At 37.9% G+C, this 17,745-nt stretch overlaps 1 protein-coding gene across 2 annotated transcripts in view; it reads right to left on the bottom strand.

The window, feature by feature from the left end:
• Positions 1 to 17,745, bottom strand: part of DNA2 (DNA replication helicase/nuclease 2) — an 89,605-nt gene that overhangs the window by 5,222 nt on the left and 66,638 nt on the right. For both annotated transcript variants that reach the window (XM_077125104.1, XM_077125106.1), the window contains exon 19: positions 17,064 to 17,246. In XM_077125104.1, coding sequence (XP_076981219.1) covers positions 17,064 to 17,246 — 183 coding nt within the window. The remainder of the gene's footprint in view (positions 1 to 17,063; positions 17,247 to 17,745) is intronic.

The raw sequence follows: 17,745 nt of genomic DNA, 5'->3' as shown, positions 1-17,745 counted from the left end.
TCTAGACCTCCACCTACAGTGTGAGACCAAAGGCAGAGAAATTTCTTGTGCTAGAACCTAAATTTTCTGTAACACAGTCTAAATCAAGCTGTCTGGATAGCTCACTCAACCCCAATTCCTGGAGTACAGAAAGGGAAAGAGGCCTTGTAATTCTATATAGCTTAATGTAATACCTAGATACATCTCAGTCTATGGTGGGCTAATAATTAAAAAGTATTGATAGACTGTCCCCTATGAAGGACATAACACCAGCAGTGAAAGTCTTCCTGGAAGCATGGGATATGGCTCCCAGGGATGAGCCTGCCCCTGGCACCGTGGGATCGACAGTGCCATCCTGAACAAAACAGGGAAAACAATTATAATGAATAAGGTATCAGTGGCTGGAGAGTTCAAATAGAGTTGAGAGGCTACTCTTATGCAAACTTCAGCTAGACATTGCTACTTATCATGGTTTGCCAACCCCCCACCAAAACCACTCCTCCCAACCCCAAAGAACACCTACAGCTTTATCTGAGATTCTACAAAAGTTTCTAGAAAACTACAATCTCCATTTGGGTTCTTAGGTTGAGAAAAGTTCTGAAACCCAGAGGGGCCAGCCTCTCCAGAACATCCCTCTATTCCATATTATCGACAGCCCTTTCCAACATGAAAAAGTTAGAATGGGTATAGCACAAATACCCCTAAAGATTGGGAGAAATATCAAAAGAGAAGGTGACATTCCAGCAGAGAAGATAGGATTTAATAGATTATATGACTGCTGAATCATTATATTGATATTTCTTTTAGTCTCCAATATCTAAGAACAGCTAGAAGTAAAAACCTAAAATCATGGAATTGAAACTCATACCAAATTCTGAAATCTGTTCTACAACTAATTGTTGTGCTGGGCTTTGAAATTTATTTCTTTTTTGTATATATGTTATTTTTCACCATAAAAAATTTTGGAAAAAAAAAGTATTGGTAGAGTCACTTGAGGGTCCAAAGGAAAACAAAATTGAACTATTAAACTTTCCCATCTGGGAAACCCCGAGTACCCTCTCAACCACTGGGGATTCCCAAGAAAATAGACCAAGCCTTTGATTTTTAGGCTGCCCTTATGAAACTCATTTCTGTAGTAGAGAAGCTAAGACTACCTATAATGAGGCCTGAGAGTGGCTTCCCGATGTGGCCTTTTGTTGCTCAGATGTAGCCTCTCTCTCTCTCTAAGCCCAGCTCTGCTTAGGAAAGTCATTACCCTCCCTACTACATGGGACATAACATTCAACCCACCACTGCACTGTTGTGCCCTGCATCCTGCTCCACATAATCCCACAAATACAAAGCTTTAGTCTACTGAAGGAAATCAGAAATAACCCTATCAAGTTATTTAAATGTCCAGAAAGTAACAGAAGATCACTAAGCATATCATGATGCAGACAGATATAACCCAGCCTAATGACCAAATTAAAACACTGGAGGATACAGACTTTGAAACAATTAATCAAAGATGCTCATATAACTACACTAAATAAAATCAATGGGATGGCAACTGACATAAAGGAGATAAAAAAAAAACTAAAGAGAATAAAGAAGAATTTGAAAGAATAGAAAAACAGCAGCTACCACAGAGATTAAAGATGCTATAGACCAAATAAAAAATATACTAGAGACACACACAAGCATAATTGAAGATGGAGAAGAAAGAATAGGTGAACTACAGGACGAGGCAACTGATTTAAAACCCACAAAAGAGGAAATGGCAAAAAAGATAGAAAAAAATTTACTTGGATCTCAGGGAAATGATGGAAAAAACAAAGCACACAAATATAACAATCACTGGTGTTCCAGAAGAAGAAGAGAAGAGTAAAGGGCCAGGAAAATTAGTTGAGGATATAATGGGGAAAAACGTCCCAACCCTTATTAAGGACATAAATATGCAAATCAAAGAAGCCCAATGAACTCCAAATAGAATAAATCCAAATAGGCCTTCCCCAAGACGCATACTAATCCATCTGCCAAATGTCGAAAGTAAGCAGAAAATCCTGAAAGCAGCGAAGAGAAAAATAATCTACTACATACAAGGTAACCACACAAGCTTGAATTCAGACTACTCAATTGGTACTATGGAGGCGAGAAGGCAATGGTATGATATCTTTAAGATCCTGAAAGAGAAAGGCTACCAGTCAAGAATTCTGTACCCAGGCAAATTATCCTTCAAAACTGAAGGAGAGAATAAAATTTTCACAGACAAACAAATGCTTAAAGAATCTGTCAACAAGAGACTGTCCCTACATGAAATACTAAAGGGAGTTCTGCTGACTGAAAAAAAACAGGAGAGGGAGGTCTGGAGGAGGGCACAGAATTGAAGAATACTAGCAAAGATAACTTAATGGATAAAAAGAGAAAGAGGAAAAAAATATGTAGATCTGACAAATAAAATACAAAGAATAAGAGTATGGATTCAAGAAATGCTTTTACAGTAATAACTTTGAATGTTAACAGACTAAACTTACCACTTAAAAGATATCGATTGGCAAAATGGATTAAAAAATATAATCCAGCTGTATGCTGTTTACAAGACACTCATCCTAGAATCAAGTATACAAATAGACTGAAAGTGAAAGGATGGAAAAAGATGTTCCATGCAAGCTGTAAAGAAAAGAACAGCTATACCAATTTTAAACAAAATGCACTTTAAATGTAAAGACTTCATAAGAGACAAAGAAGAACACTATATTAATAAAATGGAAGAAGAAGAAATAACAATCATAAATGTGTATGCTCCCAATCAAGGAGCTCCAAAGTACATGAGACAGACATTGGCAAAACTGAAGGGAGCAATAGACGCCTCAACAATAATCGTAGAAGACTTTAATACACCACTCTCCTCTTTAGATAGAACAACCAGACAGAGGATCAGCAAAGAAATAGAGATTTTAAACAATTTGATAAATGACTTAGTCCTAACAGACATATATAGGTCATAACACCCCAAAACACCAGGATATACATTCTTCTCTAGTGCACATAGTATTCTTCAGGATAGATCATATGCTGGGACACAAAACAGGTCTTTATAAATTTAAAAACATTAAAATTATTCAAAGCACACTCTCTGATTACAAATGAATAAAGCTGGAAATCAATAACCATCAAAGAATGAGAACTGCCACAAATAAATGGAGATTAAATAACACACTCTTAAACAACCAGTGGGTCAAAGAAGAAATTGCTAGAGAAATTGGTAGCTACCTGGAGACGAATGAAAATGAGAATACAACATATCAGAACTTATGGGATGCAGCAAAGTCTGTTCTGAGAGGGAAATTTACTGCCCTTAATGCCTATATTAAAAAAGAAGAGGAAAAATTGAGGACTTAACTGCTCACCTGGAGGAACTTGAGAAAGAACAGCAAACTAATTCCAAAGCAAATAAAAGAGGAGAAATAACAATGATTAAAGCAGAATTAAATGAATGGGAAAACAAAAGAATAGGAAAAATCAACAAAACTAAAAGTCGATTCTTTGAGAAAAATCAATAAAATCAACGGACCACTAGCAAGGCTGATAAAGAAAAAAATAGAGAGGATGCAAATAAATTAAACCAAAAACGAGAGGGGGGTTGTTACTACAGACCCTGAAGAAATAAAATAATCATAAGAGGATACTATGAACAATTATATTTCAACAAACTAGACAACTTAGAAGAACTGGACAAATTCCTAGAAACACACATACTCTGCCTCAGAAGAAACAGAAGATCTCAACAAACCAATCACAAGTAAAGACAAAAAATCAATCATCAAAAATCTTCCTACAGATTTTGTAGGTTTATCCAGAGGGATGCCCTGATAAATCCTAGAGTGATGATCCGATAAATCCCAGATGGATTTTCTACTGGTTTAAAAGGATGTATGTCCCCTAGAAAAGTCATGTTTTACTCTAAATCCCATTTCGTAAAAGCACAATAATCCCTATTCAATACTGTACATTTGAAACTGTAATTAGATCATCTCCCTGGAGATGTGATTTAATCAAGAGTGGTTATTAAAAATGTTAAAATAAATTTAGAGTGAAATGCTGGTGATAGGTGAGGGGGAGGGGTGGGGGGTAATGGTATGTATGAATTTTTTTTGTTTTCTTTTTATTTCTTTTTCTTAATAGATGCAAATGTTCAAGAAATGATCATGATGATGAATATGCAACTATGTGATGATACTGTGAATAACTGATTATATATATAGAACGGAATGATCAAAAGTTACAAATGTTAGCATTTGGTGTTTTTTGGTATTTTAAAACAAATTAAAAATTAATTTAAAAAGAAAAGAGTGGTTGTTAAACTGGATTAGCTGACGACATATCTCCACCCATTTGGGTGGGTCTCAATAGATTTCTGGAGTCTTATAGAAAAGGAAACATTTTGGAGAATGAAAGAGATTTGGAGAGAGCAGAGAATGCTGCAGCACCACGAAGCAGAGAGTTCACAAGCCAGCAACCTTTGGAGATGAAGAAGGAAAAAGCCTCCTGGAGAGCTTAATGAAACTGGAAGCCAGGAGAGAAAGCAACAGATGATGCTGTGTTCACCATGTGCCCTTTCAGCTGAGAGAGAAGCCCTGACTGTGTTTGCCCTGTGCCAGTTGAGAGAGACACCCTGAACTTCACTGGCCTTCTTAAACCAAGGTATCTTTCCCTGGATGGATGCCTTTGATTGGACATTTCTATAAACTTGCTTTAATTGGGACATTTTCTCGGCCTTGGAACTGTAAACTAGCAACTCATTAAATTCCCCTTTTTAAATGCCATTCCGTTTCTGGTATATTGCATTCCGGCAGCTAGCAAACTAGAACAGGGCACACACCAAATGAAGAAACATTTATTCAAGAAAATCTACAAAAATTTGATAAGAGTTAGAGGATGTGTTACTTGAGCCGCAACCCAATACCTTGCTCGCCCCCTAGATCAGTTTCCTAGCCATACTTGCTCCACTCCAGGCAAGTATGGCTAAGAAAATGTGGCTCCCTCTCTCTCAACTTCCAATCAAGGCTTATTGTATCTCACCAGGAAGGGCCAGCTTGTGGGAGGATATGGTTAAAGCATTTGTAAGCTTGCTCTGTGTTTGCATGTCCTCAAGCAGCAGAAAGCCACTGCACTTGTTTGTCTGTCAAAAACAACAGGAGAGCTGAAAACAACTCAAGATGTCTGTGTGCTTTGTTGTGTCATTTGCACATCTGTCTGCTTCGCGTATCTGGGGCATTTACTTATCTAGAACATATCCTCCTACTCATGGGAAAATACCTGCTTTGTTCTTAAAATTAAAGATACCTACTCAAGGCAAATGGGAACTTCCACTGATGTTCACTGGATAGTTTAACTCCAAATGGCCCCTTGACCCAATTAAAAGCTAGCAGAAAATAAACCTGAGTCTCTGGCTGTCTCTTGGGACACAGACTGCCTTGCTTTCTGACTTTGTGTTAAAGAGTTTTTCTTCTTGTGCTGATTCTCTGCGGGACAAAGAATAACTACCATAGGTGGTAATGCCCACACCAGTCACCAATATTTCCCATCTCCTCCAACCCCAAATTCTCACTATGTGAAAACAGCTAAGAGATTTGGGGGCTCCCTCCCTCCACCTACCCAGTTATAGGGTGGACATTCTACCACAGGCACAGCAGGCGGAAACCACTCTTACCCAAGCTCAGTCACAGGATGGTTCCACACTAGTAGTGGCAAGCTGAGAAGAGCCCGTGCCCAAAGTAGTGAATCAGTTTGGAAAGTTAGTCTATAAGAAAATAAAGCTTCAAAGACCTCACTAAAGAAAGTGATGGTGTGTGTTGGGGAAGTTCAAGCCTAACACAGTAGTTCACGAAAAAGAATGGGTGCTCTTAATTAAGAGAAACATGCTTTGCAAGAAATGTTTATTTGGTACAAAATTTATATTTTAACTAGTGCATTTCCTAATTTAACTTATGTGGACAGTTTAATAGAACACCATAAGTGCATGGAACCTTGAATAGGGCATGAGATTTTGTAGGTTTGTCCAGTGTGATGCCCCAATAAATCCCAGAGTGATTTGAATAGTGAATAAAAAAGTATTTGCAAAGTCCCCTTGGGAGAATGATGAGAAAGGGGGAAAATTCAACTTCCCATTTGAAGAATTCCTGATATTCTTGCAACCAAATAAACAGGCCGAGCCTTCAATCTTGAGGTCTGCTCATATGAAAATTATCCCTGCAAAGGACAGGCTAAACCTACTTAAAATTTCGCCTAAGAGTCACCCCCAGAGAATCTCTTTTATTTTTTTTCTGTTTTTTTTTTTTTGCATGGACAGGCACCAGAAATCGAACCCAGGTCTCCAACATGGCAGAGAACTCTGCCACTGAGCCACTGTGGCCCGCCCTTTTTCTCAGTTTTGCTACATTTTAATAGCAACTCATTAAATTTCCCTTTTTAAAAGCCATTCTGTTTCTGGTATATTACATTCCGGCAGCTAGCAAACTAGAACAGATTTGAACAGTGAATAAAAAAGAGCTTGCAGGGTTCCCTTGGGGGAATGGTGAGAATGAGGGAAAACTCAACTTCCCCATTTTAAGAACTCCGGATATTCTCGTAAGAACTGGGGAAAACCAAATCAATAGGCCGACCCCTCAATCTTGGGGTTTGTTCATATGAAATTTATCCCCGCAAACGACAGACTAAGTCTACATAAAATCAGGCCTAAGAGTCACCCCAAGAACCTCTTTTGTTGCTCATATGTGGCCTATCTCTCTCTCAGCCAACACAGCAAGCAAACTCACCACCCTCCCCCTCTCTACGTGGGACATGACTCCCAGAGGTGTAAACCTCCCTGGCAACATAGATCAGAAATCCTAGAATGAGCTGGGACTCAACATCAAGGGACTGAGAAAGACTTCTTGACTGAAAGGGGAAGAGACAAATGATTCAAAATAAAGTGTGAGTGGTTGAGAGATTTCAAATAGAGTCGAGAGGTTATCCTGGAGGTTATTCTTACATATTATATAGATATTCCCATTTTAGATTAAGGTGTATTAGGCTAGAGGGAAGTGCATGAAACTGTAGCAATGTGCTCCAGTAGCCATGTTTCTTTTTTTTTTTTTGTATATTCATCATGATTATCATTTCTTAGAACATTTGCATCAATTCAGAAAAAGAAATAAAAATAAAACAAAAAAAATCATACATACCATACCCCTTATCCCTCCCTTTCATTGATCACTAGCATTTCAATCTACTAAATTTATTTTAACACTTGTTCCAATTATTTATTTATTTGTAATCCATATGTTTTACTCATCTGTTGATAAGTTAGATAAAAGGAGCATCAGACACAAGGTTTTCACTGTCACACGGTCTATTGCGAAAGCTTTATCATTATACATTCATCTTTAAGATCATCTTCTTGCAATACAACTGTGAAAACCTTGTGTCTGACGTTCCTTTTATCAACAGTATGGACAGACTAGTAAAACATACGGATTAAAAATAAATAAATAATAGGGGGAAAAATGTTAAAATTTAAAAATATATATTGGATAGATAGAAATACTAGTGATCAATGAGAGGGAGGGGTAAGTGGTACAGTATGTACAAGTTGCTTCTTTTTTCCTTTTTATGTCTTTTTCTGGAGTGGCGCAAATATTCCAAAAAATGATCATGGTCATGAATATAGAACTATGTGATGACATTGTGAACCATTGATGGTACACCATGTGTGAAACGTTTGTATGTTAAGAATGTATGTGCTAGTACTTTGCAAAAATAGAAATTAAAAAAAAAAAAAAATCTTCCTACAAAGAAAAGCCCAGGGCCAGATGGCTTCACAGGGAAATTTTATCAAACACACCAAAAAGAACTACCAAAAATCCTGCTCCAACTTTTCCAAAATATTGAGGAAAAAGGAACACTACTTAACTCATTTTATGAAGCTAACATCACTTCAATACCAAAATCTGGTAAAGATGCCAGAAGAAAGGAAAACTACAGGCTACTATATTCCCTAATGAATATAGATGCAAAAATTCTCAAAAAATACTAAAAAATTGAATTCAACAACAATTAAAAGAATTATACACCACGGCCAAGTGGGGTTTATACCAGGAATGAAAGGATGATTCAACACAAGAAAATCAATTAATGTAATACAGCATATTGTCAAATCGAAAGAAAAAATCAGATGATCATCTGGATTGATGGTGAAATAGCATTCAACAAAATTCAACATCCTTTTCTGATAAAAACACTTCAACTCCTCTCCCTCTTTGTCCGCCGGCCCGGCGCGCGGCGCCCACGCCCCGCCAGCCAGCCTGCCCACCCGCCCTCCTCTCCCTCTTTGTCCGCCGGCCAGGCGCGCGGCGCCCAGGCCCCGCCCTCCTCTCCCTCTTCCCCCTTCTGCTCCGGCGGCGCTCCATCTGCCATCTTATCCTTCCCTTTCTCCTCCTGCTCCGGCGGCTCTCCAACCACCACCGTGCCCTCTTCCGCCTTCACCGGCTCCTCCGCCACCGGCCTCGACAGCCTTGCCACCCTCACCTTTCCTCCTCCAGAACAACTACTGGGGGAGTGGAGACAATACAGAGCAGCTCCCGGAGCCACGACGGAGATCAAAGGGACGGCATACCCCATTCTGGAACGGCTGACTGTCTGGGAGAAACAGCTCCGGTGAGATGGCCGAGGGGCGCGGGCTTTCCCGGGCGGGACGGCAAGCGGCCGGAGTCCCTCCCTTCCTCCTTCCCAGACCAGCTGGCAGAATTCAGCAGGCAGTCCCCTTGAGCCGCGGCAGCTGGCGCCCCCGCCACGCGAGGCCCCCCGGACCAACTGAGAGAGTTGGGTCAGAAATCCCCAGACTGCGGAGAACGGTGACCGGGGGTCCCTTCCAAACACGTGACTCCCCAGTCCGGCTGGGAACAGTGCACTCATCCGGGCTGCGGCAGGTGGCGCCCTCCCGCCACGCTTGGCGCCCCGGGCCGACTAGGAAATTCGGTCGGGCGCTCTCCCGTGCTGCGGCGGCCGGCGACCCTCCCCGCGTTCGGACCCCCGGGCCGGCTGGCACTCTTCCTAGCCGCTTTGGCTGGCGAACCTCCCCCACGGCGAGAGTTTTCCAAAGTTAAAGGACCCACAGCACCTTTTACTGGTGGAACCCGCAGACAAACGTGTGCCACAAGCGCCACCTACTGGGCAGGATAAGAAAAACAGAACCCAGAGATTTCACAGAAAAATCTTACAACCTGTGGGGTCCAACACCCAGGGAAATCTGACTAAATGCCCAGACGCCAACAGAAGATAACGGATCACGCTCAGAAAATTGAAAATATGGCCCAGTCAAAGGAACAAACCAATAGTTCAAATGAGATACAGGAGCTGAAACAACTAATGCTGAATATACGAACAGAAATGGAAAACCTCTTCAAAAACGAAATCGATAAATTGAGGGAGCACATGAAGAAGACATGGGCTGAACAAAAAGAAGAAATAGAAAATCTGAAAAAACAAATCACAGAACTTATAGAAAGGAAGGATAAAGTAGAAAAGATGGAAAAAACAATGGATACCTACAATGATAGATTTAAAGAGACAGAAGATAGAATTAGTGATTTGGAGGATGGAACATCTGAATTCCAAAAAGAAACAGAAACTATCTGGAAAAGAATGGAAAAATTTGAACAGGGTATCAGGGAACTCAAGGACAATATGAACCGCACAAATATACGTGTTGTGGGTGTCCCAGAAGGAGAAGAGAAGGGAAAAGGAGGAGAAAAACTAATGGAAGAAATTATCACTGAAAATTTCCCAACTCTTATGAAAGACCTAAAATTACAGATCCAAGAAGTGCAGCGCACCCCAAAGAGATTAGACCCAAATAGGTGTTCCCCAAGACACTTACTAGTTAGAATGTCAGACGTCAAAGAGAAAGAGAGGATCTTGAAAGCAGCGAGAGAGAAGCAATCCATCACATACAAGGGAAACCCAATAAGACTATGTGTAGATTTCTCAGCAGAAACCATGGAAGCTAGAGGACAGTGGGATGATATATTTAAATTACTAAAAGAGAAAAACTGCCAACCAAGACTCCTATATCCAGCAAAATTGTCCTTCAAAAAGGAGGGAGAAATTAAAACATTCTCAGACAAAACGTCACTAAGAGAATTTGTGACCAAGAGACCAGCTCTGCAAGAAATACTAAAGGGAGCACTAGACTCAGATATGAAAAGACAGAAGAGAGAGGTATGGAGAAGAGCGTAGAAAGAAGGAAAGTCAGATATGATATATATAATACAAAAAGCAAAATGGTAGAGGAAAATATTATCCAAACAGTAATAACACTAAATGTTAATGGACTGAATTCCCCAATCAAAGACATAGACTGGCAGAATGGATTAAAAAACAGGATCCTTCTATATGCTGTCTACAGGAAACACATCTTAGACCCAAATATAAACATAGGCTGAAAGTGAAAGGTTGGGAAAAGATATTTCATGCAAATAACAACCAGAAAAGAGCAGGAGTGGCTATACTAATATCCAACAAATTAGACTTCAAATGTAAAACAGTTAAAAGAGACAAAGAAGGACACTATATACTAATAAAAGGAACAATTAAACAAGAAGACATAACAATCATAAATATTTACGCACCGAACCAGAATGCCCTAAAATACGTGAGGAATACACTGCAAACACCAAAAAGGGAAATAGTCACATATACCATAATAGTTGGAGACTTCAATTCACCACTCTCATCAATGGACAGAACATCTAGACAGAGGATCAATAAAGAAATAGAGAATCTGAATATTACTATAAATGAGCTAGACTTAACAGACATTTATAGGACATTACATCCCACAACAGCAGGATACACCTTTTTTTCAAGTGCTCATGGATCATTCTCAAAGATAGACCATATGCTGGGTCACAAAGCAAGTCTTAACAAATTTTAAAAGATTGAAATCATACACAACACTTTCTCGGATCATAAAGGAATGAAGTTGGAAATCAATAATAGGCGGAGTGCCAGAAAATTCACAAATACATGGAGGCTCAACAACACACTCTTAAACAACGAGTGGGTCAAAGAAGAAATTGCAAGAGAAAGTAGTAAATACCTAGAGGCAAATGAAAATGAAAACACAACATATCAAAACTTATGGGAGGCAGCAAAGGCAGTGCTAAGAGGGAAATTTATTGCCCTAAATGCCTTTATCAGAAAAGAAGAAAAGGCAAAAATGCAGGAATTAACTCTCCACTTGGAAGAACTGGAGAAAGAACAGCAAACTAATCCCAAAGCAAGCAAAAGGAAAGAAATAACAAAGATTAGAGCAGAAATAAATGAAATCGAAAACATAAAAACAAAAGAGAAAATCAATAAGACCAGAAGTTGGTTCTATGAGAAAATCAATAAGATTGATGGGCCCTTATCAAGATTGACAAAAAGAACAAGAGAGAGGAGGCAAATAAATAAGATCAGAAATGGAAGAGGAGACATAACTACTGACCTCACAGAAATAAAGGAGGTAATAACAGGATACTATGAACAACTTTACGCTAATAAATACAATTTAGATGAAATGGACGGGTTCCTGGAAAGACATGAACAACCAACTTTGACTCAAGAAGACATAGATGACCTCAACAAACCAATCACAAGTAAAGAAATTGAATCAGTCATTCAAAAGCTTCCTAAAAAGAAAAGTCCAGGACCGGACGGCTTCACATGTGAATTCTATCAAACATTCCAGAAAGAATTAGTACCAGCTCTCCTCAAACTCTTCAAAATAATCGAAGTGGAGGGAAAACTACCTAATTCATTCTATGAAGCCAACATCACCCTCATACCAAAATCAGGCAAAGATATTACAAAAAAAGAAAACTACAGACCAATCTCTCTAATGAATATAGATGCAAAAATCCTTAATAAAATTCTAGCAAATCATATCCAACAACACATTAAAAGAATTATACATCATGACCAAGTAGGATTCATCCCAGGTATGCAAGGATGGTTCAACATAAGAAAATCAATTAATGTAATACACCATATCAACAAATCAAAGCAGAAAAATCACATGATCATCTCAATTGATGCAGAGAAGGCATTTGACAAGATTCAACATCCTTTCCTGTTGAAAACACTTCAAAAGATAGGCATACAAGGGAACTTCCTTAAAATGATAGAGGGAATATATGAAAAACTCACAGCCAATATCATCCTCAATGGGGAAAAATTGAAAACTTTCCCCCTAAGATCTGGAACAAGACAAGGATGTCCACTATCACCACTATTATTCAACATTGTGTTGGAGGTTCTAGCCAGAGCAATTAGACAAGAAAAAGAAATACAAGGCATCAAAATTGGAAAGGAAGAAGTAAAACTATCACTGTTTGCAGACGATATGATACTATACATCAAAAACCCAGAAAAATCCACAACAAAACTACTAGAGCTAATAAATGAGTACAGCAAAGTAGCAGGTTACAAGATCAACATTCAAAAATCTGTAGCATTTCTATACACTAGTAATGAACAAGCTGAGGGGGAACTCAAGAAACGAATCCCATTTACAATCGCAACTAAAGAATGAAATACCTAGGAATAAATTTAACTAAAGAGACAAAAAACCTATATAAAGAAAACTACAAAAAACTGCTAAAAGAAATCACAGAAGACCTAAATAGATGGAAGGGCATACCGTGTTCATGGATTGGAAGACTAAATATAATTAAGATGTCAATCCTGCCTAAACTGATCTACAGATGCAATGCAATACCAATCAAAATCCCAACAACTTATTTTTCAGAATTAGAAAAACCAATAAGCAAATTCATCTGGAAGGGCAGGTTGCCCCGAATTGCTAAAAACATCTTGAGGAAAAAAAACGAAGCTGGAGGTCTCGCGATGCCGGACTTTAAGGCATATTATGAAGCCACAGTGGTCAAAACAGCATGGTATTGGCATAAATGTAGATATATCGACCAATGGAATTGAATAGAGTGCTCAGATATAGACCCTCTCATCTATGGACATTTGATCTTTGATAAGGCAGTCAAGCCAACTCACCTGGGACAGAACAGTCTCTTCAATAAATGGTGCCTAGAGAACTTGATATCCATATGTAAAAGAATGAAAGAAGACCCGCATCTCACACCTTATACAAAAATTAACTCAAAATGGATCAAAGATCTAAACATTAGGTCTAAGACCAAAAAACAGTTAGAGGAAAATATAGGGAGATATCTTATGAATCTTACAACTGGAGGCGGTTTTATGGACCTTAAACCTAAAGCAAGAGCACTGAAGAAGGAAATAAATAAATGGGAGCTCCTCAAAATTAAACACTTTTGTGCATCAAAGAACTTCATCAAGAAAGTAGAAAGACAGCCTACACAATGGGAGATCATATTTGGAAATGACATATCAGATAAAGGTCTAGTATCCAGAATTTATAAACAGACTGTTCAACTCAACAACAAAAAGACAGTTAACCCAATTACAAAATGGGAAAAAGACTTGAACAGACACCTACCAGAAGAGGAAATACGGATGGCCAACAGGCACATGAAGAGATGCTCAATGTCCCTGGCCATTAGAGAAATGCAAATCAAAACCACAATGAGATATCATCTCACACCCACCAGAATGGCCATTATCAACAAAACAGAAAATGACAAGTGCTGGAGAGGATGCGGAGAAAGAGGCACACTTATCCACTGTTGGTGGGAATGTCAAATGGTGCAACCACTGTGGAAGGCAGTTTGGCGGTTCCTCAAAAAGCTGAATATAGAATTGCCATATGACCCAGCAATACCATTGCTAGGTATCTACTCAAAGGACTTAAGGGCAAAGACACAAACGGACATTTGCACACCAATGTTTATAGCAGCGTTATTTACAATTGCAAACAGATGGAAACAGCCAAAATCTCCATCAACAGAAGAATGGCTAAACAAACTGTGGTATATACATACGATGGAATATTAAGCAGCTTTAAGACAAGATAAACTTATGAAGCATGTAATAACATGGATGGACCTAGAGAATATTATGCTGAGTGAGTCCAGCCAAAAACTAAAGGACAAATACTGTATGGTCCCACTGATGTGAACCGACATTCGAGAATAAACTTGGAATATGTCATCGGTCACAGAGTCCAGCAGAAGTTAGAAAAAGGGTAAGATAATGGGTAATTGGAGCTGAAGGGATACAGACTGTGCAACAGGTCTAGATACAAAACTCAAAAATGGACAGCACAATAATACCTAATTGTAAAGTAATCATGTTAAAACACTGAATGAAGCTGCATCTGAGCTATAGGGTTTTTTTTTGGGGTTTTTTTGTTTGTTTTTTGTTTTTGTTTTTGTTTTTTACTGTTATTACTACTTTTATTTCTTTTCTCTATATTAACATTCTATATCTTTTTCTGTTGTGTTGCTAGTTCCTCTAAACCGATGCAAATGTACTAAGAAACGATGATCATGCATCTATGTGATGATGTTAAGAATTACTGATTGCATATGTAGAATGGTATGATTTCTAAATGTTGTGTTAATTTTTTTTTCCGTTAATAAAAATTTAAAAAAAATAAAATAAATTAAAAAACACTTCAAAAGGTAGGAATCAAAGGTAACATCCTCAATATGATAAAGGACATGTATGAAAAACCCATAGCGAGATCAAAATCAATGGAGAGAGACTGATAGGGAACAAGACAAGGGTGCCTTCTGTCACCACTATTGTTCAACACTGTACTAGATGTTCTAGCTAGAGCAACCAGACAGGAAAAAGAAATAAAAGGTATCCAAATTGGAAAGGAAGAAGTAAAATTTTCACTATTTGCAGATGGCATGATACTATACTTGGAAAATCATGAGAAATCTACACAAAAAAGTTACTAGAGCTAATAAACAAATTCAGCAAGATGGCGGGATATAAAATTAGTGTGCAAAAATCAGTAATGTTTCACTTCTGGGTAGACAGTCGACTAGAGTAACTTGAGATTAGCCCTGCTCCATAGAAAAGTTAGAGAAGGGACAGGAGGGCAACAGAGGCAGCAATTCGTGACTGCAGTTCTACGCATGACTTAACTGAAGACTCAGTTAAGGAAAAAAATTCCATTCAAAATAGCAACTAAACGAATAAAGAATATAGGGATGAACTTAAAGAGGGATGTAGAGGACTTGTACATAGAAAACGATATAACATTGCTAAAAGAAATCATAGGAGATCTAAATAGGTGGGAAGACATTCCCTGTTCATGGATAGGAAGGCTAAATATAGTTAAGATGTCAATTCTACCAAAATTGATCTACAGATTCAACACAGTACCAATCAAAATTCCAAAAACCTAATCTGAAGAAGACTTGGAAAAACTAGTTACCAAATTCATCTGGAAGGGAAAAAGACCCAGAAAAAAGCATCCTAGGAAAGAAAAACAAGGGAGGATTAACACTTACAGATTTTAAAACTATTATAAAGCCACAGTGGTTAAAACAGCATGGTACTGGCACAAAGACAGAAGTATTGACCAATGGAATCGAACCAAGAGTGCAGAAATAGACCATGAAATCTATGGTCAACTGATCTTCAACAAGACCCCCAAATCCAATGAACTCAGACTAAATAGTCTTTTCAATAAATGGACATGGGAAAATTGCATATCAATAGCCAAAAGAACGAAAGAGGACCCTTACTTTACATCCTATACAAAAATTAACTCTAAGTGGATCAAACACCTAAATATAAGAACCAGTACCACTCAGCTCCTAGAAGAATATGTAGGCAATTATCTTCAAGACCTAGTAATAGGAGGTAGCTTCCTAACCTTTACACTCAGAGCACAAGCAACAAAAGAAAAAATAGATAAATGGGAACTCCTCAAAATCAAATGCTTCTGCACTTCAAAAGACTGTGTCCAAAAGGTGAAGAGGCAGCCAACTCAATGGGAGAAAATATTTGGAAATAACATATTAGATAAAGGCTTGATATCCTGTATACATAAAGAAATCATACAACTCAACAACAAAAGAACAAGCAAACCAATTTTAAAGCGAGCCAAACATATGGATAGACATTTTTCTAGAAGAGCGAATATAGATAGCTAAAAGGCACATGAAGAGATGCTCCTTTTTATTAGCTATAAAGGAAATGCAGATCAAGACTACAATGAGATACTACCTCACACCTATAAGAATGGCTGCTATTAAACAACAGGAAACAACAAATGTCGGAGAGGATGTGGAGAAATTGGGACACTTACGCACTGCTGGTGGGAATGTATAATGGTAAAGCTGCTATGGAAGACAGCTTAGCAGTTCCTTAGGAAACTAAATATCAAGTTGCCCTATGACCCAGCAATACCACTACTCGGTATATACCCAGAAGAGCTGAAAGCAGTAACACAAATAGACATTTGCACACCAATGTTCATAGCAGCAGTATTCACAATTGCCAAAAGAGAAACAATACAAGTGCCCATCAACAGAAGAGTGGATTAACAAAATGTGGTATATACAAACGATTGAATATTATGTAGGAGTAAGACAAAATGATATCCTGAAGCACATGACAAGATGGATAATGTTGAGTGAAATGAGCCAGACACAAAAGGATAGAAACTATATGATTTTACTTTTATGACCAGGGTAAAGGTAAACTCAGAGGCGTATAATATATTATATAGGGGACCTAGAGATACACAGAAGCTTGAGATGGGTGAATAGTTAGCTAATGAGGTTGAACTTAATTATAAGTGAGTAAATAGAAGTGAAGGTGGTTCACTACTGGGTCTATAAGTAATATTACTATATTGACAGTGAACATGATTGAAAGGGGTTGTAGAGACTCATGTTTCCCACTGATCAACACTACAAATACATAATAAATTCTTGCATGAACTATTGCAAAAGAAAAAAAACATATGGATGTATTACATAGTTAAGAAAAGTGAATCAAGTGAGTAAAAATGCAAAAGGTAAATACAAACAAAAAACCCTGGTATTATCTATAAATTTAATTAGGAAGACTTAATGTTTAAAATGCCCTAAATGAACTAGTAGTAAATACATTTAACTCACAGTTCCATCCTTATTACTTCTAACAAAAGATACTAGGATGATGCTTTTGTCTCTTCCTTGGTATTTATCTACTGTATTAACTTCAACCATCCCAATAGAAGAATGTGCCAGTAAATCGTTGATGATCTTTAATTGCTGCTTGTACGGTGCAATGATACCAATATCAGAGGGATTACATCCAGCCTAAACAGAAGAGAATACAATTTAAAATGGAAATTTCTGATTTTACATTTTTTTAAGCTTTACTAAATTTATTAAATCAAATGTTTACATTATGTGCCCAAATGATATTTGTAAGAGATGTTCCTATCTTCTAAATGTAAACACAATTATTGAATTTGCTCTAAATTGATATCCATATTTCCCATTACAGCCATAATTCCTTCATCATAATTGTTCTCTTGATTTTTAAATATTGGTTTGCAAGAGTGCTGTGAAACCAAAACTAAAAAAGTATGAAGAAATACATTTCACTTACACAGAAAAGTATCCCTGACATAGAAAAGTTTCCTATCCCCAATCATACCAACTATAGTAAGCATAGTATTGTCAAGATTAGAACTGTCTGATGTTACAAAAATTATCCTGAATAGAAACCCAAAATGCCATTATAAAAAAATTATGTCTTAGATATTTAACTTTTTCTCGAAAGAAAACAAAACCAATCAGGGTTCAGTCTCTT

The sequence above is a fragment of the Tamandua tetradactyla genome, chromosome 13 (assembly GCF_023851605.1).
Source record: "Tamandua tetradactyla isolate mTamTet1 chromosome 13, mTamTet1.pri, whole genome shotgun sequence".
NCBI lineage: Eukaryota > Metazoa > Chordata > Mammalia > Pilosa > Myrmecophagidae > Tamandua > Tamandua tetradactyla.
This window is presented reverse-complemented; position numbering and strand designations above follow the sequence as displayed.